Raw genomic sequence first — 25,621 nt, forward strand, 5'->3', positions numbered from 1 at the left:
ATCCCTAAACTTATTTTCATTCAGAATCTCTCTAACCTATTTATAGTAATCCCTTTGGATACTGATCGGCCCCAGGGTTTGAGTTCCCTAGTCCTATTCCAAGTTGATGTACTCCAAAAATTTCATGAGCAGAGTTTTAGTCATCATTAAAAAGAAATAAATGATACCTATCGACAATGGACCCTTTCCAGATCACCCAAGCCTGCATGCCAGTCCTCTTGGGTTTCACTTGTTTTTTTCTTAATCAGTACTAGAGACCCAGACCCCATCATGTACAGAACATTCCCTGTATGGTAAACACCCCTGCGGTTGTAAAACATTCTCTCTTTGAATGAGAAAACAAGAATCTTTAACGAGTGCCAATTGCAGAGGCTAAATGATGCCAAGTGTAGGAGGAGGTAGGAAGGAAGGAAGGAAGGGAGTGGGCTGAGACAGGTCTCCAACATGTACAGTCATCAGTTCATTCTTTGTATCACTAGGTACTGAGGAGAGATTTAAATGACCCAGATTTAAACCCCAAATCTCAATGAAATTTACTCCTTTCTAATAAATATTCCAATTTTGAAGATTATTAATTTAGCGTATTCATACCTAACAGATTTAATGATTTAATACCAGCAATTGAACACCACTAATGTACACACTCTGTGGCTGTGGTGGTTCAGTTGTAGCATGTTCACCTTCCACGTGGGAGACCTGGGTTCGATTCCTGGCCAAGGCCACTTAAGCACAGCCACCACCCATCTCTCAGTGGACTCTTACGTGTTGCTATGATGCTGAACAGGTTTCAGTGGATCTTCTAGCCTAAGACTGACCAGGAAGAAAGGCCTGGTGATCCACTTCTGAGAAATCAGCCACTGAAAACCCTATGGATCATAATGGCCTGATCCCATTATGCACGGAGTCACCATGAGTCAGGGGCCAATTTGAAGGCAGCTGTAACAACAACAACATACACATTCTACTAGTCTATGCCAATAGCACTGCCTATACAGGAAGGGACAGTTTCCTGTTAATGCCGCCCTGGCATTCAGCAGTCAGGGGAGCTCTTTCTCCACACACTTAAGAGCTAGACACACCTAGTTCCTTACATTCCCCAATCACACCAAGAGTATCAAAGCCCTAAGTAGGTGAGCTCCTCAATCAGAAATGTCTATCCCTTCCTTGATCATGATAGAACTCAAGCTCCTCCTTCAAGGCCTTATTCACATGTCATCTCCTCCGTGAAACTCTGTGAGATTTAACAGGCCCATCCTCTAGATTCCGAGACCTCAGGAGAAATTATACCCCAATTTAATTCTAACTGTATAATTTTTGCTACTGAGTGAGCTCCAACTCAGGGTGACGCTGTGAACAAGATAACAAAATGTTACCCAGTTTTGCACCATTGTCACAATTGCTGGCATGCTCAAGTCCTTTACTGCAGCCACTGTTTATTTTGAATGCCTTCCAACCTAGGGGGTTCATTTTCCAGCACTATATTGACAATATTCTGCTGTGATCTATAAGGTTTTCATTGGTTAATTTCCAGAAGTAGATTGCCAGATTTTTCTTCCTAATCTGTCTTAGTCTGGAAGCTCTGCTGAAACCTGTCAACAAAGGGTGACCCTGCTGATGTTTGAAATATCAGTGGCATAGCTTCCAGCATCATAGCAATATACAAGCCACCGCAGTATGACAAATTGACCAACAGGTGGTGGCTGCTTCCAACACACACACAGGTCTCTCCTCTAAACTGTCCCCAAATCCGCCCCTGTTCCAGCCCATCTATGCTTTCACCAATCTTGTCAGTTACGAAATCTGATTTTCAAAAAGCTTTCACAGAAAAAGATTGCACTGCATAATAGTCTCCAAAATTTCTGGAAGACACATCTCACATCTGTTTTCATTTTCCTACCTCCTATACTTTTGCACACAATAATAGGTACAATAAATATTTATTGTTTTTAATTGAAAACAATTAAGGGTATGTCTTTAATCATTAAAATGTTAATTAAAATTTACTTCAGGGAAAACATTTTGACTTGGCTTAGTACTTTGAAAACTAAGTTAGGCACTCCTTTTTTTTTTTTTTAAATTAAGTCAGGGAAGGAAAAGTTTTCTTGGGAATAGGCAAGGAAAATGAGGGATTTATGTGTTATCGAATTATAATTTTAGGGTTGGAAAAGCCCTTATAGATAATGACCTAATTTTTTTTCCTTAGAAATCTGAAATTTTAGGTATTTGGTGCATTTCTATTTTGCCACAGATACTGGCAGGCTGGTGGGTGGAGGATGTAGAGCTACTTAAATTACAAACTCACTATCCAGGTATTTTCTTAAAAGCCAATTTTTCCTGGGCCTAACCAGGTTTCTGATCTTTTAAACTAGGAACTGTAAGTATAAGGAATGCAACCAGTATCAAAAATGCTAGTCAGAGTAGGACAGATTGAGAAGACTAGACAAAAGCTACTTACTCGGTGCCACTTTCAACCATCTGGGTGAGGAGAGAGATGCCGTCTAGATTGATAAACTCCTGGGCGAACGTGACGTCCCGGGAAAGGCTGGCCAAGTCTTTCAGGGCTTCCAGCTTGGCGTCCATACTCGATGACTGGATCCGTTCGTGGAGCTGCTGGGCATTTTGAGCCTCACCAGGAGCAAAGACAAAGGGAAGCGTGTTCACAGTGGAAACCACAACCAACAACATAATGGATGTTTCATTGAAAAACAAAGATACAAAGGCCCAAGGTGCACAGACTACAGAAATACAGCAGACTGGGCACGTCAAAAGCAGATTTTCCAACCACTCTGACTTCACCTGTAGTGCACGGTCCATTAACTGCATGGTGAAAATCAGTCGTATTCTGTCAACAGGGCCCATATTACTGTTTCAAAGAAAAGTGAGAGCAAATAAACAGTCAAGCCCCAAAAACTGAACACAGTGTGGCAAAAATAATAATAAGCCAGTTGCCATCAAGTTGATTCCAACTCCATGGTGACCCCATGTGCATCAGAATAAAACTGTGCTCCATAGGGATTTCATGACCATGACCTTTCAGAAGCAGATCGCCAGGCTTTCTTTCAAGGTACCTCTGGGTAGGTTCGAACTGCCAACCTTTTGGTTAGTAGTCAAACGCTTAACCATTTGCACCACCAGGGTCTGCTGGGTGTGGCAGAGAGGAGGGGAAAATAGAATGGATGGTTACTATTTTTAGTAAAATTGGTCTAGAAGTGACAAAAAGCTATTTGCTTAGTTAAGCGATTACACACATTTATACAGCATGCTCACCCACTCAGTCAGTACTCTGAGTAATAACTGCCTACACGCAACCCTCAAAAACATCATTAGACACCCAAATAATCTTTCTGTGTTACTGAAATTCTTCCAACACTACATCAGAGGGCTTGTAAAAGTCAATTTTCTACAACATGCTCTTCACATGCTTTGGTTAGTGCATAAATTTGAAGCAAAATAATTTGGGTGCCAAATTAACAGCAATGCCTAAAATTAGACTCCTCCTTTTCTAAGGCATTTGGACTCGGCACCTACACTGAGGACAGAGGAATGGAAGTTTTATCGAAGGAGCTGAACTTCTGGATGATAACACATTGTCTATACGATCCATTCACCCACTAAAGGTTTTCATATCCACTTTTCAGATGGAGCAGACAGTGAGGAAAATGTTAATATTTTCTGCTTCTGTTTTTGCTTAATGGAAATTTACTATCTCAACATCTGCTGTAGTTATTATTTAACTCAAAACCACAATGGCTGAAGCACTCTGCCATGCTCATATTTTCCTTCTTGGGCACTTGCTTTCACCTTTGACACTGTGATATTTCAGACAAACACAAAGATGGGACATTTTGACCCCAGCATTTAGGTATCTCTCCTGAACAAAAAGTGGGGAACTGTAGCACGGTTAAAAATATCTGAGGAGCTGCATCTGAACCCTAATGGGGTTAAGGTTATAGAATGGAGGCAGAGAATCCACTGGGCATAGACAACAAAAGGACTCCCCCTTGATGGCATCGTGGCCAGGCCACAGTAACTTCCCTTCTTCCTTCTTTTCTCCCTTCTCCCTTCCAAGCTTTACTGTCACCAAGAAGCAGTCCCAGGGTAGGGGGAGGGTCCTTTAACTGGAAAAATGATCAACTATTCAGGGACCATGACAGAGATAATATTCATGCCCCCATCACTTGGTCAGAGGTCTACCGTTTAATTGGAGTCCCTGAGAAGTGCAAATTGTTAACATGATTGGCTGATAACTGAAAGGTTGCAAGTTCAAGTTCACCCACAGCCGCCTCTGAGGTGTGCCTGGCCATCTACTTCTGAAAAAACAGCCACTGAAAATCCTATGAAGCACAGTCCTACTTTGACACATATGGGGTCACCATGAATCAGAGGAGGCTGGAAGGCAACTGGTTACCATTTAAATAAAACCAAAAACAGATACTTTGTATCCAAAATTTGAAAGACAGAGAGAAGAAGGAAACAGTAGGAGAGCTGGACACCCCCTCAACTTGTCCACTGATTTCCAGATGTCTGACAAGTCACTCCAAAGCTAAACTTCCAATCTTTTGAAAAGGGGAAGGAGGGTGGAGAGCTGAATAACAATCTTGTTATTTTTTAAAAATTTTCAAAGATATACTATGCTCCAAAATTTTCAAATGGATGCACACAGTAAGTACACATGTTGTTTTATGACACTCATTAACAATCCCACAACACATCAACACTCTTCCTTCTCAACCTTGGGTTCCCTATCACCAACTTTCCTGTTCTCTCCTGCTTTCTAGTCCTTGCCCCTGGGCTGGTACACCCCTTTAGCCTCATTTTGTTTTATGGGCCTGTCTAATCTTTGGCTGAGGGGTGAACCTCAGAAGTGACTTCATTACTGAGTTGAAAGGGTGTCTGGGGGCCATACTCTCAGGGTTTCTCCAGTCTCTGTCAGACCACCAAGTCTGGACTTTCTTTTTGAGTTAGAATTTTGTTCTACATTTTTCTCCAGCTCTGTCTGGGACCCTGTATTGTGATCCCTGTTAGAGCAGTCAGTGGTGGTAGCCAGGCACCATCTCGTTGTACTGGACTCAGTCTGGAGGAGACCGTGGACTAATCTTTCCTTGTATCTTTGTTTTCTGCATTCTACCTTGCTCCCAAAGAGGTGAGACCAGTGAAGTATCCTAGATGGCTGCTCACAGGCTTTTAGGACCCCAGACGCTACTCACCAAAGTAGAATGTAGAACATTTTCTTTATAAACTATGTTATGCCAATTGAGCTAGATGTTCCCTGAGGCCATGGTCTCCTTAGCCCTCAGCCCAACAATTCAGTCCTTCAGGGAGTTTGGATGTTATCTATGGAGTTTCCATGACCTTACCTTGTACAAGCTGTGCTGGCTTCCCCAGTATTGTATACTGTCTTACCCTTTCATTGTCACTATCATTGTTGATTAACTGATTCCGATGTTAATACTCATAATAACATCAGCTCCTGGTTACCTAGCACTTTTTATGAGCCAGATCCTATTCTAAATATCTTCATGAAGTAATAATCCACTTCATCTACTTTTGTCTTCATTTTACAAAGCTAACAATCAAGCACAGAGAACTTAAGTAACCTGCCCAAGGTCACATAGCTTCTCAGTGCTGGAGCTGAGATCAAACCAGGGCTGTCAGACTCTGGAGAACACGTTCTACAGCAATGAATCTCAAAATTTTTGTATTCATTAGAGTTCCAAGTCCATAGGCTTGGGATGGTTAATGTGCAATTTCTAACCCAAAGCCTGGTGGCTTGAGTCCACACACAGGTGCATGAAAGAAAGTCCTGGCAATCTGATTCTGAAAAATCAGCCATTGAAAACCCTACGGAATACAGTTCTACTCTGACACACATGTAGTTGTATGAATCTGGGGTGACTCAGCAGTGACTGGTACTAGTACTTGTAGGCCTGGGGTGTGACCCCTGCAATTATATGTTTAATCAGCTCCCAGGTTCTGCTGAAGCTGCTGGGCCCTGAATCACCCAGGAAGAACCACTGCTCTAAAGCACTAAGGAGCCTGAATCTTGGAGAGATGATGGAAGGTACAGCCCTGCTCAACTGGGCACAGCTGGCTCAGCTCTCTGCCTTCCGATTACCGCCTTGTCTTCCCCAGCAGGGACATAATAAGCCTCTCCCCTGTTTACTGTGACAAAAAACAAACCTGCTTGCCCTTTAAATGTGTGCACTTTCCAGGAGGAAACTTTGCTAAGAAAATTAAGGGGAAAAAAAAAAGAATAATACTTAGAGAAGGTAGATAAATGGGATTCGTTACACTTTTTTCTACTTCTGCATGTGTTCGAAGTTGTACCTAATTGAAAATAAAACACCAAATAAAATTTAAAATGCAGAGAAGAGAGACAACAACAGAAACTCGACAAGGACAAGTGTCCCAAGAAAAGGAAGGAGACTAAATAGTTCCTGTTATGGACTGAATTGTGTTTCCCCAAAATATGTAGATGTAATCCTGCTTGGAAATAGGGTTTTTCTTTTGTTAGGTTAATAAGGTCACGCCTGTGTAGGATGTGTCTTAAACCTAACCACTTCAGAGTTATAAAAAAGCCCAGAGTAGACACAGGTACACATAACCACACACAGGAAAGAGAGACGCCATGCGAATATTGTCTACAAGCCAAGAAACGCCAAGGAACACCAGGGATGACCAACAAAGAAAGAATCCATATCCACAAGACCTTGATTTGGACTTTTAGCCTCCAGAGCTGTGAGAAAATAAGTTTCTGCTCTTTAAAGCCACCCATTTGTGGTATTTCTGTTACAGCAGCACCAGGAAACTAAATCCTAGGTCTGCTAATGGGTTGGTGCTGTAGAAATTGAACAGATTTTACCAAAACAGTCACAAATCAGCACAGGAAACCAATACCCTGACTTGAAGTCCCAGCCAAGGAATCACCCCCAATAAATGTAACGAAGGCGTCCCACAGATGCAACAGGATAAAAAGTTCCTATGGAAACACGCATCCTTCTCCGGCATTCAACCCACTGCCTTAAAATGCTGTGTCCTCTGTTCATGGAGCTTGTTCATCTAAAGACCCAACTCTTCATAAAAATGTAGAGTTCCCACAGTTTTGCTTTAGAGTTTTACCATTCTTTTCAAGACCTAAGTGAACCTCTGAGAGAACGCCTCATTAATGACGAAGTGAGTACTGTGGGCAGTGGGTGGGAAAAGCTCACAGAGCTGGAAGTGACACCATGGGGCCGCTTTCTGCTCTTTCACATGTCAGCTCTGGGGCCTTCACAAACTTCACATAACCTTCCTTGGCCTGCTTTTCCTCACTGGAAAACTGAGGCACTGTGATGCATCATGGTTGATTCTCTGGAAGCTGGAACCCACACAGCATAGGGCTTGGCCACCAACAAGTGCTCCATAGATGTGAGCCCCTGATGTCCAAATATGTCTAACAGGTGGGGCATTTTTAATGCAATATTTTTCCAGTTGGAAGCAAAACAGGTGGGGATTTTTTTTTAACCTTCTCTAGTTTCTAAATAATGTGGATGTAAAATTTTTATTAGAAAGATTAATGTGAGAATACTTTTATTATAAAAATATTGAATTTTTTAAGCAATACTTTTTTTAAGAAATAAGTTATTGTAGAAGATTGCTCTACATATAAATTTACTTGACCTGTATTCAGAAAAGTTTTTATAGTTATCTTATTTCCAAGCTATGCCCTTTCACAGTAGAAGACAGACAGAATCCTCATTCCTTGATTCAACAAATATTTCTGGGAAGTTTGAGTCAGAAACTGCTCTGGACATTTGGGATACAAAGACAGGCAAGGTTCTCACCTTCCTGGGGTAGGAGGAAGACAAAAAAAAAAAAAAGAAAAACATTAACAATAGAAATAATTAAATATTGATAAATTATAGCAAAACCTAAAATGAGGGTGGAGGTGATACGGAGTGACTGGAATTCCAGAAACAAGCTCTCTAAGAAAGTGACATTTACTCAGAGATCTGACTGGCAAGAAGGATTACGGAAGGCAAGGGATAGGGAATATTCTGGGCAGCAGGAATTACTGTAAAGGCTTTTCAGGGAGAATAAGCCTGGCAAGTCTGGAGAAGTTGCTGGGAAACCAGTGTGTCTGAGGGTAGTGAGCAAGGGGAAAACTGGAAGGAGGTGAGGACAGAAGAGTAGACAGGCCAGATGGTCCAGGGTGTTCATGAACTTGAAAGGCTAGAGGATCCTGGGTAATAATTTGTGTTTCTGGAAGGATGCACTTAAATATCTGAGATAGATGTGTGGCCAATAGCAGTTATGTTTATATTCAAACACTGGAATCAACTATAACGTTCAACAACAGGACAGTGGTTAAATAAATCATGGTACAGTCTTAAGAGAAAATATTATATGAAATTAAAAATAAAGCTTTTAGAGAATGTAAGATAGTGTGGCACATCCTCGTGATGGAACATTAAAAGAAACCAAAAACCAAAAAACCAAACCCAGTGCCATCGAGTCGATTCCGACTCATAGGGGCCCTATAGGACAGAGCAGAACTGCCCCACAGAGTTTCCAAGGAGCACTTGGTGGATTTGAACTGCCGACCCTTTCGTTAGCAACCACTAGGCCACCAGGGTCAGCCAGGATATAAACATATATTATTGTTTGTAGGAGTGAGGGGACCGACGGGACCGACCGACGGGACCGACCGACCGATGTGTGTGTGTATTCACTTGAATGTAAACTCCAGGACGAGAGGAAACTTGTCAGTCTTTGTCACCACTGTGTCCCCATCACCTAGAACAACAGTACCTGGAGTTAAATAAAATTTCACTAAATGAATATATATATAAGAATATACATTCATATATACATGCATATATACATGTATTCATAGATATTTACATAAATATTAGCAAAGGAAACAAGTCAAAATAAGATCTGTGGTTATTTATGAATTGTAATATTTGGCATGCTTTTCTTTGTAGCAAGCTGCATTTTTCAAATTTTCCATAATGATTCTGCATATTTTTATATTCAGGAGGAAAAATCAACATTATTAACAAATAAAATAGCCTTTAGCACAAATGAAAATAGTCTAGTAGATGTGGGGGCAACAGTATCAGACAGTAAGTTATATTTTCTAGTATTGTTATAAGAATAAAAAAAATTCACCTTGAGTCAGCTCAAATAGTTCAATATGTCTGTCTAACACCCTGGATTGAGAAAAGTTCTGGGGCCCAAGCCTTCGGCCAGAGGGAAACAGCCTCATGAAGGGCAGCAGGAGGCACAGGAAAGGCTACTAGGAGTATAAAAACCTATTGCCATCCAGTAGATTACAACTTATGGAGACCCCATCTGTTACAGAGTAGAACTGTTCCTCAGGGTTATCATGGCTGTAATCTTTACGGAAGCAGGTTTCCAGGTCTTTCCTCCGCAGTGTTACTGGGTGGGTTCAAACTGCCAACCTTTAGGTTAGTAGTCAAGTGCAAAGTGTTTGTACCAACCAGGGACTGTACTGGAAGTATAGGTGTCAAGTATTTCCCATCTCTGTTCTGGAGGGTACTAGTTAAAATTATCCCCAAGATGCAAAGGAGAATGAAGAACATCAAAGATATAAGGTAAAGGTGAGCCCAAGGGGGCCACATAAACCAGAAACTACGTAAGCCTGAGAAACAGAAGACCTAGATGGTGCCCCGCTACAAATGATGACCGCCCTGACTGGGAACACAACAGAGAACCCCTGAAGGAGCAGGAGAGCATTGGGATGCAAACCTCAAATTATCGTAAAAAAAAAAAACAGACTTAATGGTCTGATTGAGGCTAGAGGGACCCTGGAGGTCATGGTCCCTGGACCCTTTGTTAGCCCAGACCTGGAACCATTCCCAAAGCCAACTCTTCAGACAGGGATTGGACTGGACTATAAGAAAGAAAATGATACTGGTGAGGAGTGAGCTTCTTGACTCAAGTAGACACATGAGACTATGTGGGCAATTCCTGTCCGCAGGTGAGATGAGAAGGCAGAGGGGTACAGGAGCTGGCTGAACGGACATGGGAAATATGGGGTGGAGAGGAGGAGTGTGCTATCTCATTAGGTGGAGAGCAGCTAGGAGTACAAAGCTAGGTGTGTATAAGTTTTTGTATGAGAAACTGACTTGATATGTAAACTTTCACTTAAAGCACAATAAATAAAAAAAATTAAAATTATCCCCAAGAAACTTGCAGCATGATTCTAGGTCCATGATGCCAATTAAGAAGTAATGTAAAAAGTCCTTAGGTACAAAAGTTTCACAGATATTTTCAAACGGGCACTCAACATTGCTTGGCAATCCACCTACACTTTCCTAGTATGTTCGCCACGCTCTTCCAAAATTACTCCTTCGCACCTTTTCTTCTCTCCTCTGTCCCTTCCCCGCCTCCCCTTCACTGATAATCTTGTCTCATATTTCACTAAGGAAATCAAAGAAATCAGCCAAGAGTTCCTTCATCTTCTTAATTCTAAGAGCACCAGTCCACCAGCATCTTTACCCACATGCTCTGCCTACCTCCAGATACTATGGATCAAGTGTCCTTTTTCCTGTCAGCGCCAACACCTCGCCTTAGATTCTCGCCTTGCCTTCTCGAATACTCTACTTCAAAAGTACCCCGTTATCTTCAGTATCATTGGGTTGTCTCTGCACTGGATCATTTCCAGTAGCGCACAGTTTCCAGTAGCTACTCTTAAACCACCAAACAAAAATGTATGAATATCCACTGACCCAACTCCCCTCCAGCTACGGCCTCATTTCACTGTTTCCACTCTCTGCAAAAGTTCTGTAATGAAGAGTGGTCTAAAGTCACCACCTTCACTTCACCTCGTATTCTCTCTTCCTTCCACTCCACTCTGTTTCCATTCCCTCCCTACACTGAAAGTGTCTACATGATGCTATCAATAACTTCTGTGTGGCAGACCCTGGGGTCACTTCCCGCATCAGGTCTTCCCTCATTGTCTTAGTTATCTAGCGCTACTATAATAGAAACACCGCAAGTAGATGGCTTTAACAAAGAAAAGTTTATTTTCTCACAGTAAAGTAGGCTAAAAGTCCAAATTCAGGGTGTCAGCTCCAGGGGAAGGCTTTCTCTCTCTGTCGGCCTTCTCAATCTTCCCCCAGACTAGGAGCTTCTCTGCACAGGGACCCCGGGTCCAAAGGACACGCTCTGCTTCTGGCACTGCTTTCTTGGTGGTATGATGTCCCCCTGTCTCTCTGCTTGCTTCTTTCTTTTATATCTCAAGAGTTTGCCTCAAGACACAATTCAATCTTGTACTTTGAGTCCTGCCTCACTAACCCAACTGCTGCCCATCCTCCTTCATTAACATCATAGAGGCAGGATTTACAACATACAGGAAAATCACACAATACCAGGAATCATGGCCCAGCCAAACTGAAACACACATTTTTGGGGGACATAATTCAATCCATGACACTCATCTTCTCAGCAGAGTCTTCAACACACCTAAGTACTCCCGCCTCCTTGAAACACTTTCTTCTTGTGGCTGCTTGGAAGGCTCCTCTTCTAAATATGAGTTGAACCTTCTTCTCTACTTTCCCTGTGGTGATGTCATCCAGCCTCAAGACTTTCCAGTTGCCAGAGTGGACTCCAACTCATGATGACATCGTGTATATCAGAGTAGAACTGCGCATAGAGTTTTCATGGCTGCAGAAATAGATCATCAGGCCTTTCTTCTGAGATGCCTCTGTGTAGACTCGAACCTCCAACCTTCGATTTAGCAGTCAAGTATGTTAACAGCTTGCACCACTCAAGACTTTAAATACCATTTATAGAGTGGTAATTGACAAACCTCTATCTCTCCTGGATGCCCCCCAAAATAACTAACTGCCTAGTTGACATGTCCACATGGATATCTAGTAGAAAAGCATTGCCATCCAGTCGATTCTGACTCTAATGGCCCTATAGGGCAGAGCAGAACTGCCTCATAAAGTCTCCAAGGAGCGATTGGTGGATCCAAACTGCCAACCTTTGGTTGGAAGCTCTTAACCACTACATCACCAAGTTTTCCAGATATCTAGTAGGTATCTTCAACTCTTCTGTTTCCCCTCCCCACACCTTCTATTCCAGTAAATAGCATCCCTGTTTATCTTGCCAAAAAATTAGGGTGATCGTAGCAGGCTCCCTCAAGGCACACCACACCAAATCCCTCAGGAAATCTGGGGGACACAGCCTCCAAAACATGCCTGCAAACCTACACATCTCCACGACACAGGCAGCCCAAACTGTTTTCACCTTCTGCCTGGACTACCAGTTGCAGTGAGTAGGTTCCAACTCATGGCAACCTCACGCGTGTCAGGGTAGAACTGGGCTCCACAGGGTTTTCAGTAGCTGTGAACTTTCAGAAGTAGATCGCCCGGCCAAGCGCTTAACCGTCTGTGCCACTCAGGGACCCTCCTGCTTGGGCTACTGTAATGAACTCTCCTCCCCAGTCCCTTTGATGGCATCGCACTGCTACCAAAAATTCCTCACTGGCCTCTTCTCCCTAGAGTTAGGCCTCATGGAGCAATGGTGAGAAATGGAATTTAAGCCATTTTACAATCCTGTTTTTAGTTTCTCAGGCCAGTAGAGAAAATCTGATCCTAAACATTGTTATGTATTGGTAAATCTTATTGCTAAGAAGCTCTGCTAACTTGAGCCTACAGAGCGACTGAAATAATATCATTTTTCTTACTGCCAGTGTAACTACGTAGTAGCAAAAATCAGTATGACCGGGCCTTCTGACCTAAAGAGGCTTCTAATACTGGCTCTCTAAACAAGAAAGTGCAGAAAGGGAGGATCATGCTCACAGCTGACAAAGCAACAGTAGAGGCTGTTGATGAGCAATTTTAGTTACTCTGTCCACAAGGGTCAAGATGAAGAGTAAGGGGGCAAGGGGAAATCCGGCTGTATACAAAACAGCTCTTAAAAATCTAATGTTTGGACCACTGAAATGTTTTTTGCATGGAACATTATGGTTCACCTTTTGTATACTGTATTGACTTTATGATATTACTTATTTGTATATTTATTTGTTGTTGTTGTTAGATGCCGCTGAATTGATTTTCAACTCAAAGAACCCAATGTAACAGAGTAGAATTGCCCTATAGGGTTTTCTAGGCTATCATCTTTACTGAAGCAGATGGCCAGGTCTTTCTTCTGCAGTGCCATTAGGATGGGTTCAGGCCACCAACTTTTAGGTTAGTAGTCCAGCACAAACCATTTGTACCACCTAAAAAAAAAAAAAACCAAACAAAATCTGTTGCCATGGAGTCGATTCCAACTCATGGTGACCGCATAGGACAGATTAGAACTGCCCCACTGGATTTCCAAAGAGTACCTGGTGGATTCAAACTGCTGACTTTTTGGTTAGCAGCCATAGCTCTTAATCACTAAGCCACCAGGGTTTCCCTCAAACTCTGATTACCCAGAAATGTAGGTTTGCATCTCTTTAAGGGAAAGGTTATGATCCTTTTTATATGTATATTAGCCACTTGTGAATCCCCCCACCCCTTTGAATTCCTTGTTTATATGTTTTGGTACCTCTTTTAGGGGAGGATGTTTGTCTAGTCATAGGAAATTCTGCAAATGAAAAAATTTAGTCCTCTCTATTACACAAGGAGCCCTGGCGGTGCAGTGGTTAAGCACTCAGCTGCTAACCGAAAGGTCATCAGTTCAAACCCACCAGCCTCTCAAATACGAAAGCTGTGGCAGTCTGCTTCCATAAAGATTACAGCCTTGGAAACCCTATGGGGCAGTTCTACTCTTTTCTATAGGGTAACTATGAGTTGGAATCAATTCTATGGCAATAGGTTTGTTTTTTTTATTTACCATACATGTTGCCAACTGTTTCTTCCAGTTTACTGTTTTTGACTTTGTTTATGGCATTCTTTCCAAAGAAAAGTTTGTGGAGTTTTTATTTTCTGGTAGTCAAATTTATCAACCTTTTACACAGCTTCTGGGTTTTGTGTCTACCTAGAAAGGCTCTCCCCACTTCAAATCAAGACTATAAACATATGCATTGTGAGGATCTTTAAACAAAAATGTCAGGAACACAAAAATAATGGTGTGTCAACCCAACCTTCTTCTGATAGGAACAGCAGCCAAAAAACATTTTAAAATCAGCCTCATGCAATGCGTGACCTCAGATTCCATTTCCACAGCTATTATGGCCATGGCAGGCAGAGGAAACATTACTCAGCTACACAGTCTGAAGCTATTCAAACCCTGAATTGCTCTGAAGCTCACACATACTTGCTCACATTCTCCTGGCATGTCCTAGCCATGTTCTTACAATACTGATAAGGCGGTAAAGACACAACATGTGAATGACACGTATGTGTAGTAAAGAATCTGGCTTTGACCAAAAAGAGGTCCAGTCTTTGCCCTGGGTTTATGGGAAGCATTCTGTGTCATACCTGATAGGAATGTCTTTGTTTAGCATGGAAGTCAGCCACACTGGATCTTAGGATGGAGCTAGCCATATTCAACAGTGGTAGGGTGGTAGCTGGCCATGCCATAAAGATCAACCATGTGATTTAGAGTTGGGGGTTTGGGTCACGTGCTTTCAGTAGACCTGCAGGCTGAGATCAGCCAATCAATCATCTCTATGTAATTGTTGTTGTTGTTGTTAGGTGTCATCGAGTCAGTTCTGACTCATAGTGACCCTATGCACAACAGAACGAAATACTGCCCCATCCTGAGCCATCCTTACAATTGTTGCTATGCTTGGGCTCATTGTTGCAGCCACTGTGTCAATACACCTTGTTGAGGGTCTTCCACTTTTCCGCTGACCCTGTACTCTGCCAAGCATCATGTCCTTCTCCAGGGACTGATCCCTCCTGACAACATGTCCAAAGTATGTAAGATGCTAGAGCCCTAATAAAAAAAAAGAAAAAGGGCAGCAAAGCTCAGGTGAATTTCTCTTGTTGGCAGTACTGTGTGTGTACTGTCACACATCAATACTATGAGGTTAGCATTTTCTGACTTCGCCGGGAGAGAACATCAGAAGCTGTCCTGGACTATGCCTTGTGTGGCTTTTACTTTGGCTGCTCTTAATCTGTATCCTTTCCCTATTGTAAACCATAACAGTGAGTAAAACAGCTCTCAGTAAGTTCTGTGAGTCTTTCCAGCAAATTAGTGAAACTGAGGATGGTTTGGGGGACTTCTACGCTTGTAGAGGTCCCTGGTGGTGCAGTGGTTAAAGAGCTTGGATGATAGCCAAAAGGTCAGCAGTTCGAATCTGCCAGCCATTCTTTGGAAACCCTGTGGAACAGTTCTACTCTGTCCTATAGGGTCGCTATGAGTAGGAATCAACTCAACGGTGATGGGTTTCTACACTTGTATGGGAGCCCTGGTGGCGTAGTGGTAAGAACTACGGCTGCTAACCAAAAGGAATGAACTCAGTGGCAATGGGTACACTTGTATCTGGTATCAGAATGAGGGCAGTCTTGTGCGGCGTCTATGCCCTCCAACCATTGCAGTGTGGCTCCCTCCAGGCACCATGTTTAAAAAGGCCACGAAAGAGATTGTCTGAGGAGATACTACACAGCTGTGGACCATCCACCGAGGGCCAGAGCTTTTCATAAGAACAGCAATGCAGGTTGCTTTTGAGTTCTTTCTTACTAATGCCCTACTTCACTGGGAATAACCCCAAAAACTGTCTGTAATAAAGGAAGACAGAAAACAAATGCATCGATCAACAAAAATACCACCTTTGATAGGGTGAAGATGAAGCTCAGCATAGCTACACATGTACCTTAAAAAGCGTGTATGTAGGTGTGTGCACATGTATGTATGCATGTGGTGCTCTTATGTGGCTATAGAAACAGTTCACTGGGGGTAGAGAAAGGGACTGTGAAAACTAGTGTAACACCATTTGCTGGGTTATAGTAGTACTCTTAACATTTCCTGGCAAATTTGATGAAGACAATGATTTTTTAAAACATGTATTTATCACATGCATAAAAAGTCAAAGAGTTATTAGCATGAGCTGACCCACATTTTTCAGTTAAACACACACAAAAATAAAAAGCAATCCACTGGACAACAAATAAAGTTTACACATCCAAGATACCTTGCTTTTAGAGTAATTTCCAATTCTAGATGTTATGGCTACAGTCAAACTACCAGAGCTCACTCAAAATACAGATTCCTGGAACCCCATTACCAGAAATTGTAAAGGCCCAGATACCAGCATTTTTAAAGCTCCACAACTATTTGGGTTTGGGGACCACGGCTCTGTAGAAAATGCAAACTACTATCTTATAGGCAGACTCCCTTCCTTGTATTATTGCCTTCTACACTGGCTTGGCATCTTTCCATTGACCCAGGCTGAGAATGTGGGGTAATTACCTGAAGAACACAAATTCCACTGTCCCTGATGCCAAGTCACCCCATGGTATTAGTATATTCACTTTCAGGACGTTGAAGAATTGTATCCTGCCAAACACTTAACCTTCCTTCAGGGAGTGACTTTCACTGGAAAATTTTGTACCATGAACACACAGCAACAAAAAGAGAACTGACCCCTTCTTTGGCCTAGAGAAGGCCTAGATAAAAAAGCTGAGCATGTCTAATTCTAAAATGAAATTAAAGTCAAGGTATGTTTTTTTTTTGCGCAGCAAGGAGATGAATAAATTTAGTAGGATAAACACAAACTACAAGGACTAAATGAAGCAAGAGTCTCTAAAAGGTCAAATTAACATAAATTCATGCTGACAACAGTAAAATCAATGCTAAGTCAGACAAAAACATCTCAGCTCATCACAGTCACTGAAAAATGTGTATCAATTATAATTTCAATTAAGTAGAAATCACATGACATCACATGACAGTCTAGCCAACTCCAAGAATGTATTCTATTGTGCTCATCACTGTGTTTAGGCTCAATATGTTATTGGGTAAAATGTTTTAAGAGTTTTTAAGCCTCCCTAATGCAATTTTCAATAAGAAGAATTTATAGTAGTTACAGTACCTGCAATTTAATTGTAGCCAGATGCTTTTTCCAATTTTTAATTTATTTTTAGCCTACCATATGGCTTCAGTGGAAAATGAAAATGACAGAAACAGTTTTCATCACATACGCAGAGTAAAAATAGTAACACTTGGTGTGTTTTATGTAGACTTTTTTTTAGGAAAGCAATAAAATGCACTGTGAAAAAAACATAGTTTAAATATGCTAATGTTACTACCCAAATTATCTATAAGCAAGTTAAAAAGAATGGAGGTAAATGACACAGTCAGCCATAGCAGTCTAAATATATAGTAACATCTTGTTTAGCAGCTTTTATTTTAAGACTTTATAGTGTTTTATGTAAAATCTACTGTCAGTGAAAGAGCTTAAGTGGCAAGTGTTTCTTAAACTGTATTTTTATGAATGGGCATTATAACTGACGAAAGCTATAAAAAATGCTTAAACTCTCTCTCTCTCTCCTTTCTCCGTCTACCTATCTCCTTGTCTCTCTCTCTCTCTCTTGCACACTCTCTCATATACACACTCTCATACTTTCTCTCTCTTACTTTGGAAAGAAATGATAATCTGTCTGAGTTTGTTTGCTTTCTTTGTTGTCTGAATTAGCTCCAGTGGATGTATGAGCAGACGGGTAAAATCAATCAGTATAGCTGAGCTATCTCATCTAAAATGTAAGAATTGTCGAGATGACCACCAAACCTTAACCTTACAGATTTCACAATCCTTTAACCTGCTCTTCTCATGGAGCAAAGTCTTCCCCTTCTGTAATGGAAGGTGTAAAAAGAGACACTCGTGCGAATCAAGAATCTGCATGTGAAGACAGTCCGGAGACCTTTTGTTTTGCACTAAAGTCAATCTCAAAAGTTAATATCCCATAATTAAATACAGGGCAATTGGGCAAAGAGTTCGTTAACCAAAACCAAAGCCACTGCCTTGCTGTTGAGTCAATTCTGACTCATAGAGACCCTGTTAGAGGGCTATAAACTAATATCAACTTACTGGAGATGTGGTTAGTCGAAGGATAGCGCCATTTTTTATTTCATTGCGATTCTGGAAAAGAAAAAAAAAACCCTTGTAAATCTTCAAGTAGATACTTGGTAAAGAAAAGAACAAAGGTGGATATAATCTTGTAGAGACTTTATATGATAAATGTTCTTATGATTCCATTTATCCTCACTTGAGTAATTTTCAATTATTTCTATAAAGAATTTTCAACTGGGTCCCAGATGTGTTGACTTTGTATCAAGTCCCAGGTAACATTCAGCACGGAAGAAGGAAGTATAACCCCAAAGAAGAGAAATACGTGGCCAAGAATAGCAAACAAAAACGTAATTTAAAAGGTGATTAAGGACACACGACCTTGAAATTCCACTCGTAGATATATACCCAAGAGAATGAAAACCACTTGTTCACAAATAAAAAACTTGCACAGCATATTCATAGCAGTATAATTCACAATTGCTAAAAAGTGGGAACAGCCCCAAATGTGCATCAACTGATGAATGAATAGATACAACGTTGTATACTCATACAATAGAATACCATGTATGTCTATACTATTCTATGTATCAGAACAGAAAACTAATACATGTTACAACATGGATGAACCTTGAAAATATTATGTTAAGTGAAAGAAGCCAGACACAAAGGCCACTTATTACATGATTCTGTTTATTTATTATTTTTTATTGTGCTTTAGGTCAAGGTTTATCGAGCAACTTAGTTTCCCGTTCGATAATTTATACATGAAGTGTTCCATGACATTTGTTGCACTGCCCACAATGTGCCAGCACTCTCCCCATTTCTACCCTGTGTTCCCTGTTTTCTTTCACCTGGATTTTCTACCCCTTTCTGCCTTCTCATCTTTGCTTTTGGGCAAATGTTGTCCTTTTAATCTCATATAATCGATTGCTCGAAGGAAGACATTCCTCTTGGGTGTTCTTGTTTATTTTCTGGGCTTGTCTACTGTTTGGCTGAAGGGTGGTCTCCAGGGATGGCTTCAGTTCCAGGTCAGGAGAGTGTCTTAAGGCCATAGTCTCAGGGGTTCCTACAGTCTCTGTCAGACCAGTAAGTCTGGTCTTTTTTGTGCATTAGATTTTTTTGTTCTACATTTTTCTCCTATTCTGTCCCAGACACTTTGCTGTGATCACAATCAGAACTGTCAGTAGTGATAGCCTGTCACCATCTAGTTCTCTGGTCTTAGGGTTGTGTAGGCTGTGGATCATGTGGTCCATTAGGCCTTTGGACTAATTGCTCCCTTGAGTCTTTGGGTTTCTTCACTCTCTTTTGCTGCAGACAGGAAGAGAGTATGATTCTATTTATATGAAATGCTTGGAACAGGCAAATCCACAGAGATAGGAAGGAGACAAGCAGTTTCCAGGAGTTTGGGGGGGTAGGGGAGGCAGTGACTGCTAATGCAAAGAGGTTTCTTTTGGGGGTGAAGAAAATGTTCTAAAATTGACTGTGGTGATGGTGGCACAACTCTGAGTTGAAAACTTTAAGGGTGAATTTTATGTAAATTACGGAAATCACATTTTAGTAAACAGTTCGCTCTCAGCTACTAACTGACAGGTTGGCGGTTCAAACCCACCCAGTGGTTCCAAAGAAGAAAGGCCTGGCGATCTGTTTCTGTTAAGATCACAGGCAAGAAAACCCATGGAGCTGTTCTACTCCGTAACACACAGGGGTACCATGAGTCAGAACGGACTCGATGGCAACAGGTTTGGCTTTTGGTTTGTTATATTTCAGTAAAACTGTTATTTTTTTTAATAAAGGTTACTAAGAGGCTTGGGTCTTAACATTTTCTGGCTCCTTTTACATGTTGTTTGAAGTTAAGAACAAACCACATAACTAAGCTGACCCCAAATCAGCCTGCTCCACTTGGCATGTATTCTGAAATCTGAGGTGAGTGTTTGAAGCCATTGCTCAGCATCTCTGGCAGTGAAGGTAGAATTTGCTAGCAATTTTCTTTTCTGCCATCCGAGTATGCACCATGCTCAGCTTCTGGGAGGCAGCCTTTAGGGGTCACTGTGGCCCCAGCCCCCTCCTGGAGCACTAATGCCAGGAGGTTACCAAACATGCCTTGAAGATCTCTCCCCTGCCTCATCTAAGACAAGCTACATGCTGTCTTCAGATGCAACAGGCACAATGAAGTGATCAAAGAATTTCTCAGGACGGGATGCCAAAGACACAGGAACACTTGCTCCCTGAACCAATTTCAACCACTTATTAGAAATGAATTGTCTAAAAGAACCTACCTAGAAGGAGCCACCAGTCAGAGGCAGACCTCAGGCCAACACTCCCTCCCACAGAAAACCACATCTGGACATTTCACACTGAGGGCTGGAGGGCCTGAGAGCCTAACATGGCCTCATCCAAACCCTCCTCAGGAGCCTGGGGACACTGGAGCAATTCCAGCCCAACTAAGCGTCCCCAGACGCACTAGGCCAGTAGCCTCTTGAGAGAGCGAGGTCCTCATCACCACAAGCATGCAAGCAAGTGCTCAGTGGCCACTCGACAGGCAGGCTCAGATGTGAGATGGTGAAATGAATTTACATCAATCAAAAACAATCTCTTTTCAACTCTAAAATTCGAGGCCTCTATGAGGAATGACAAGGAAGACAGCAAGGAAAAATTATTGAGTCTTGAGGAAGTTTAATACATAGCACACCTCTTCCCTGCTCAAGTTCTATGCAAATTTAGAAATAAAAGAAGCAGAAGACAGAGAACCAAATATCCCCTTTATTAGTGATTGTGGAGAACAAGGCTCAGTGTAAGAGGCAGTGGACATGGTAACTGAGCTCCTGGAATAGGCAGACCCGCCCAGGGATAATCCAGATGATCCAGGACATTCCATAAGTGGAGTTATTACTGCAATTGACAAAATGCCAACGTTGTCCAATTATTTTTCATTGTTGGAGTACATTTTTATGATTTGCATACTTTTTTCAATGAATGTATGTATTAAAATATATCTGTAAGTTTATATATAATGTTTCCAACCCCAAAGACAAATAAAGATCAGATTTATAAAGATAGAAAACCAAAAACCAAACCAACTGCCGTTGAGTTGATTTCAACTCGTAGCCACCCTGTAGGAGAGAGCAGAACTGCCCCACAGGGTTTCCAAGGCCATAAATCTTTATGGAAGCAGACTGCCACATCATTCTCCCATGAAGTGGCTGGTGGGTTCAAACCACCGATCTTTTGGTTATCAGCCATGTGCTTAACCTCTGTACCACCAGGGCTACTGATAATGAAAGGCAATAATACTGAAAACAAACAAACAAAAAAAGGTATTTGATTTAAGTCAGAACTGACTTATGGAGTCATCAGAACAGAATCCCGTTACAAGTCAGGGACTACCTGTACATATCTCCTACAAGTGGTTAAGAGCTATGGCTGCTAACCAAAAGGTCAGCAGTTCAAATCTACCAGCTGCTCCTTGGAAACATTTTGGGGCAGTTCTACTCTGTCTCACTGTGAGTCAGAATCGACTCACCACAATGGTTTTGTTTGTTTTGTTTTTAATTTTGCCAAGATCACTAGAAAATTTTGCCAAGATCACTAGAAAAAGTCACCTGGTTGGTAAAGTAGAGGGTCAAGGAAAACACAGGAAACCCTCAATGAACTGGATTGACATAACAGCCCCAACAATGGACTCAAACATACCAATGATCATGAAGATGGCAGAGAACCAGGAAACGTTTGGTCCTATGAGTTGGAGTTGACTAGACAGCAATTAAAAACAAACAACTAGTTTTGCTTCTCTAATTGAACTCATCTTGCCACAGAGAGCAGTAAGCTACCCAGCTTTGTCTGTAAACAGTGTATTGTCAATTCGTGGGAAGCCAGCTTTCAGCAGGGCCAATCCAAGCAGCATTCACCTGAGGCAGGGCTCTCTTTCCCAGGCTGGACAAAGAACATCACTGAACGACAGATAAATGTGAAAATGAAAAAAATGAGTGAAAGCCCCAATCCCTCCGTAAGGGGTGGAGGGGTCTGCAAAATGGAGACTGTATCTACCAACTCACTGCACCAAGAAATTGCCATGTGCCCCTTTCTGGGAACTCAGTCTTTAATTCTCCATTTCTTTTGAGATCTTCAGACCACCTGCTTCCGTGATCAGCATGGGTGTGTATTAAAATGCAGATTCCTCAGGCTCCACCCCACATCCATTGAAACCAAGATCTGGGCCATTGCATTTTCACTATGAGTTCAAGTAATTCTGATACACAACAAAGTCTGACAATCACTGTAGTCTAATTCTTCAGACTACCCAGTACATTTGGAGCCAGTATTCCAAATTTCAAGGTAAGAACACTAACATATTCTGAGTCAGAGGCAAACAAGGCTCATGGTAGAAAAAAAAAAAAAAGGCTCATGGTAGCTCCTCAAAAATGAAGAGGAGAAAAGAAGCTGAAAGAACATTTCTACAGGGAAACGTCCCAATTGCACACAACGTACAAGAAGAATGACAAATGGCCCAGTGAAAGCCCCGCTGTCGTATTTACTCATACCCAGCAGTTCCAGACAGTACTAGCCCCTGACATTCACAGGCGTCTCAAAAGGATGTCTTTGTGTTTCTTTACAGAGCTAGTTCATCGATGTAGCCTCTGTGCTGACTGGATAATAAGATCCTGCAGAAAAATGTCACTGTTGTCAGTTTTCCCCCTGAAATTTGTTTTTCTCAGTTTGCCAACTTCTTATCTAGACAGGAAAATTATTCCCTGGTCAAAATTTCCAATTCCATCCACCCTCTTCCCATTATTTAGCAAGGACAACAGAAAGTCCAATGGGAGTGGACAGCCCCCAGCATCCAGGCCTCTAGAGGGCAGGCAGCTCCACAGTCTGTCTCCCTGGCTGGTCTCTCCTCTTCTCTTCTTCTTTGTCTCTATCCAGATGGGAGGAGGTCCTACTCTGGATGTAATACTACCAAACAATGCTGCTGTTCAGACCCATTACTTAATCATCACAAAGGCTGATTCTGCATGTAGACCTGATCCCTTTTGTCCTTTATGTGTCCATCTGCTTGATCTTCACATCTTCAGGCTGAATGAAATAAGTGGGGGACAGTATAGGATACACTGGTTGCTAGGTTACAAAGCAATGCCTCTAGACAGAAGACTGCAGGTCTGACATTTGAGGAGGCATTTTTTGTTGTTGTTATTATAAATACCCTAAAATCCCCTCCCCTCCTCAAAGCCCGAAACAAAAGGCTAAGCCCTAGAATAAGGAAGAAGGGTAAGGAAGGAAAGGTGGTAAACTGTTTTAAATGTATATTTCCCAGAACAGAGGTTTTAGCCTTCCACCAGGCCCAGTATCCTTACCATTCTCCTTTATAGCTTTAGCATTTTTTCTCTGCCCATTAATTGAAGGGTTGGTAATCTGACTTCTTGTCCATTCTCTTTTTCATGCCCTTAACTTGATTCTAGGAATTCCTGGGTGGTGTAAAAGGTTAATGCGGTTGGCTGCTAACCAAAACACTGGATGTTCACGTTCACCCAGAGGGCCTCTGAAGAAAGGCCTGGAGATCCACTTCTGAAAAGTCACCCACTGAAAGCCTTATGGAGCACAGTTCTACTCTGACACACACGGGGTCACCATGAGTTGGAGTTGACTCAGTGGCAACTGGTTTAGGTTTTGTTGGTTTTAACTGGATTCTATTTTCATTTGTTGTTTTTTCTTCAGTTATTTGATTTTTCCCAGCACCCAGTTATCTTTTACCCAATTCTCAAAACCAAAAGAACAAAAAACAAGACAGGTACGAAGAGATATCTGGTAGCTACCTATTTGTGGCCTGCAAATGCAGATCGCAAAAGTAGAGGACCTGTTCCACAATGAACGGTTTCTCTTTCTATCTGTTATAAGAGCTGCATAAAAAGAAGCAAAGAAAAGGAAGTTTGACAGCTCCAGAGAGCCCCAGGAGTCTCCAGAGCTATAGTGAGCCCAAGGGTAAGAACATAAGGAGACTGCTGGTCCTTCTCAGTGTTCTAATCAACCACTTGTAGAAGACAGTGATAAATAACAACATGTTTTTCTGGATAAGAACAAGGTTACCTCAAAGGAATATGTACTATTAGATGTCTTGTTGCATGGGGCACTCTTTCAACAAGACAGGGCAGTTGCTGCTTCCTTAGCCACATTCCCTTGGCAGGATTGGGCATACATGCACCTACCTTCAGCCAGTATCCAGTCCTCAGGACTAAATGCTCAGGGTCAAACCCAAGCCATATCCATGGATGAGAATTTACTGACTTCAATGTGCTAAGAGTTTTCAAAAGTAATGCAAGGTAATTATTCAGATGTGAGTCTTAGGCTCAGCCTTGCAACTCAAGATGGTCCCCTTGAGCACAGAGGCTAAAGAAGCCAATTTTAGCATCTTGGATTATAGAACCAACATCAGCAAAGGCACAGTATAAGCATTATGGGGATGAGGTTGTACATTAGTAAAACCTCAAACTGTGGGAGCTGTGCTGGGAGAACTAGTTAGGGGGAGAGGCTGATGGACCAAGAGTGGTCAAGTAGTCTGCAAAGTACAGCTAACTGGAAGGAGGGAAGCCACAGGTTGGGCCTTGGCCAACTAACTTCCCAGGTAACCTTGGGCAAGTCAGTTCACTTCAGTATCCTCATCAACAGAATGGAGGAAAAAGGCCCAGCTCTAAAGGTCAATTCTCCTGCCTACTCTATTCCCTAATACAATAAATACAATAAACAATGGGGAAACATTTAAGGCTTTTGAACAAGATTACTAATATGACAAAGGGGATATTTTAGGGAAATTAACCTGTCAGCAGCAGTGAATCAGAGTGGAAAGGCAGTGGAGTCAGAGAGAGTGGGCAGGGTGACAGAGGACTTCGGGAACACAGGAATGTTCCCATCATTTCAGTGTTGGCACTTACTAAGTGACAGTCCAAGTTACAACCATGGAACTGCGGCTCTTAGCATATCCTTGCCTCCAAGTCAACAACTGGATAGATGGAGCTAAGGTCCGAAAAACTAATAACAGGTTCTCCGACAAAACTATCTGCCTTTTCTTTCATATGTAGCTGGAGAGAGTGTAAACAAAAACTTTCAGATGATTTGCAATGTATAATAAAAGCTTTAAAAATGTTCCAAATCAAATTCTACGAATTAATGCTACAGGAACATCAGGGATGTTGGTTGTTTTTACAAAACATGTCCACTGCAGCATTATAACAGAGAAAAAAAAAAGAAACTGAAAACAAACCCAAGTCTTCTAGTTATCATTTATGGCCTCTCAACTGTAAAGCCACCATTTTTTGCCCTGTTTTGGGATACTGGAGCTGGATCCTGAAGGCACTTCGCCTTTCCCAGTGGGGGAAATGTGAAGCTTCACCAATAGAGGGCACTGGCATAAACCCACAGGGTGGCAGAAAGGCACTTCCCCTAGAGATCTGCCATTGTTACTATTCAGTAGGGAAGCCCTGGGGCTGTGCTGCATCCTCAGGTCAATCTCTCCTACCAGTAGTCTCTTCCAAGCAGTTCTGTCTGCCCAACCCTCTGACTACAGGGCAGGGCGCTTCTCAGTCCAGGGCAGACTGTGTCTTCTGACAAGGGTTTTGACTCCCTTCCCCCTGCAGCTTCCATGTCCCTGTGTTAGTCATGACCTCTTTGAAGAGC

The 25,621-nt window shown here is 42.0% G+C and overlaps 1 protein-coding gene across 5 annotated transcripts in view; it reads right to left on the minus strand.

Moving 5' to 3' along the window:
- The window catches only part of ELMO1 (engulfment and cell motility 1), a 644,335-nt gene that overhangs the window by 426,440 nt on the left and 192,274 nt on the right, over positions 1-25,621 (minus strand). For all 5 annotated transcript variants that reach the window (XR_010322758.1, XM_023544287.2, XM_003406936.4 and 2 more), the window contains 2 exons: positions 17,978-18,028; positions 2,456-2,625 (listed from right to left, as the gene is read on the minus strand). Coding sequence is in view for 4 of the 5 variants with exons in the window: in XM_023544287.2 (XP_023400055.1) it covers positions 2,456-2,625; positions 17,978-18,028 (221 nt within the window). In the remaining variant the exon portion in view is untranslated. The remainder of the gene's footprint in view (positions 1-2,455; positions 2,626-17,977; positions 18,029-25,621) is intronic.

This window comes from Loxodonta africana, chromosome 8, assembly GCF_030014295.1.
Source record: "Loxodonta africana isolate mLoxAfr1 chromosome 8, mLoxAfr1.hap2, whole genome shotgun sequence".
NCBI lineage: Eukaryota > Metazoa > Chordata > Mammalia > Proboscidea > Elephantidae > Loxodonta > Loxodonta africana.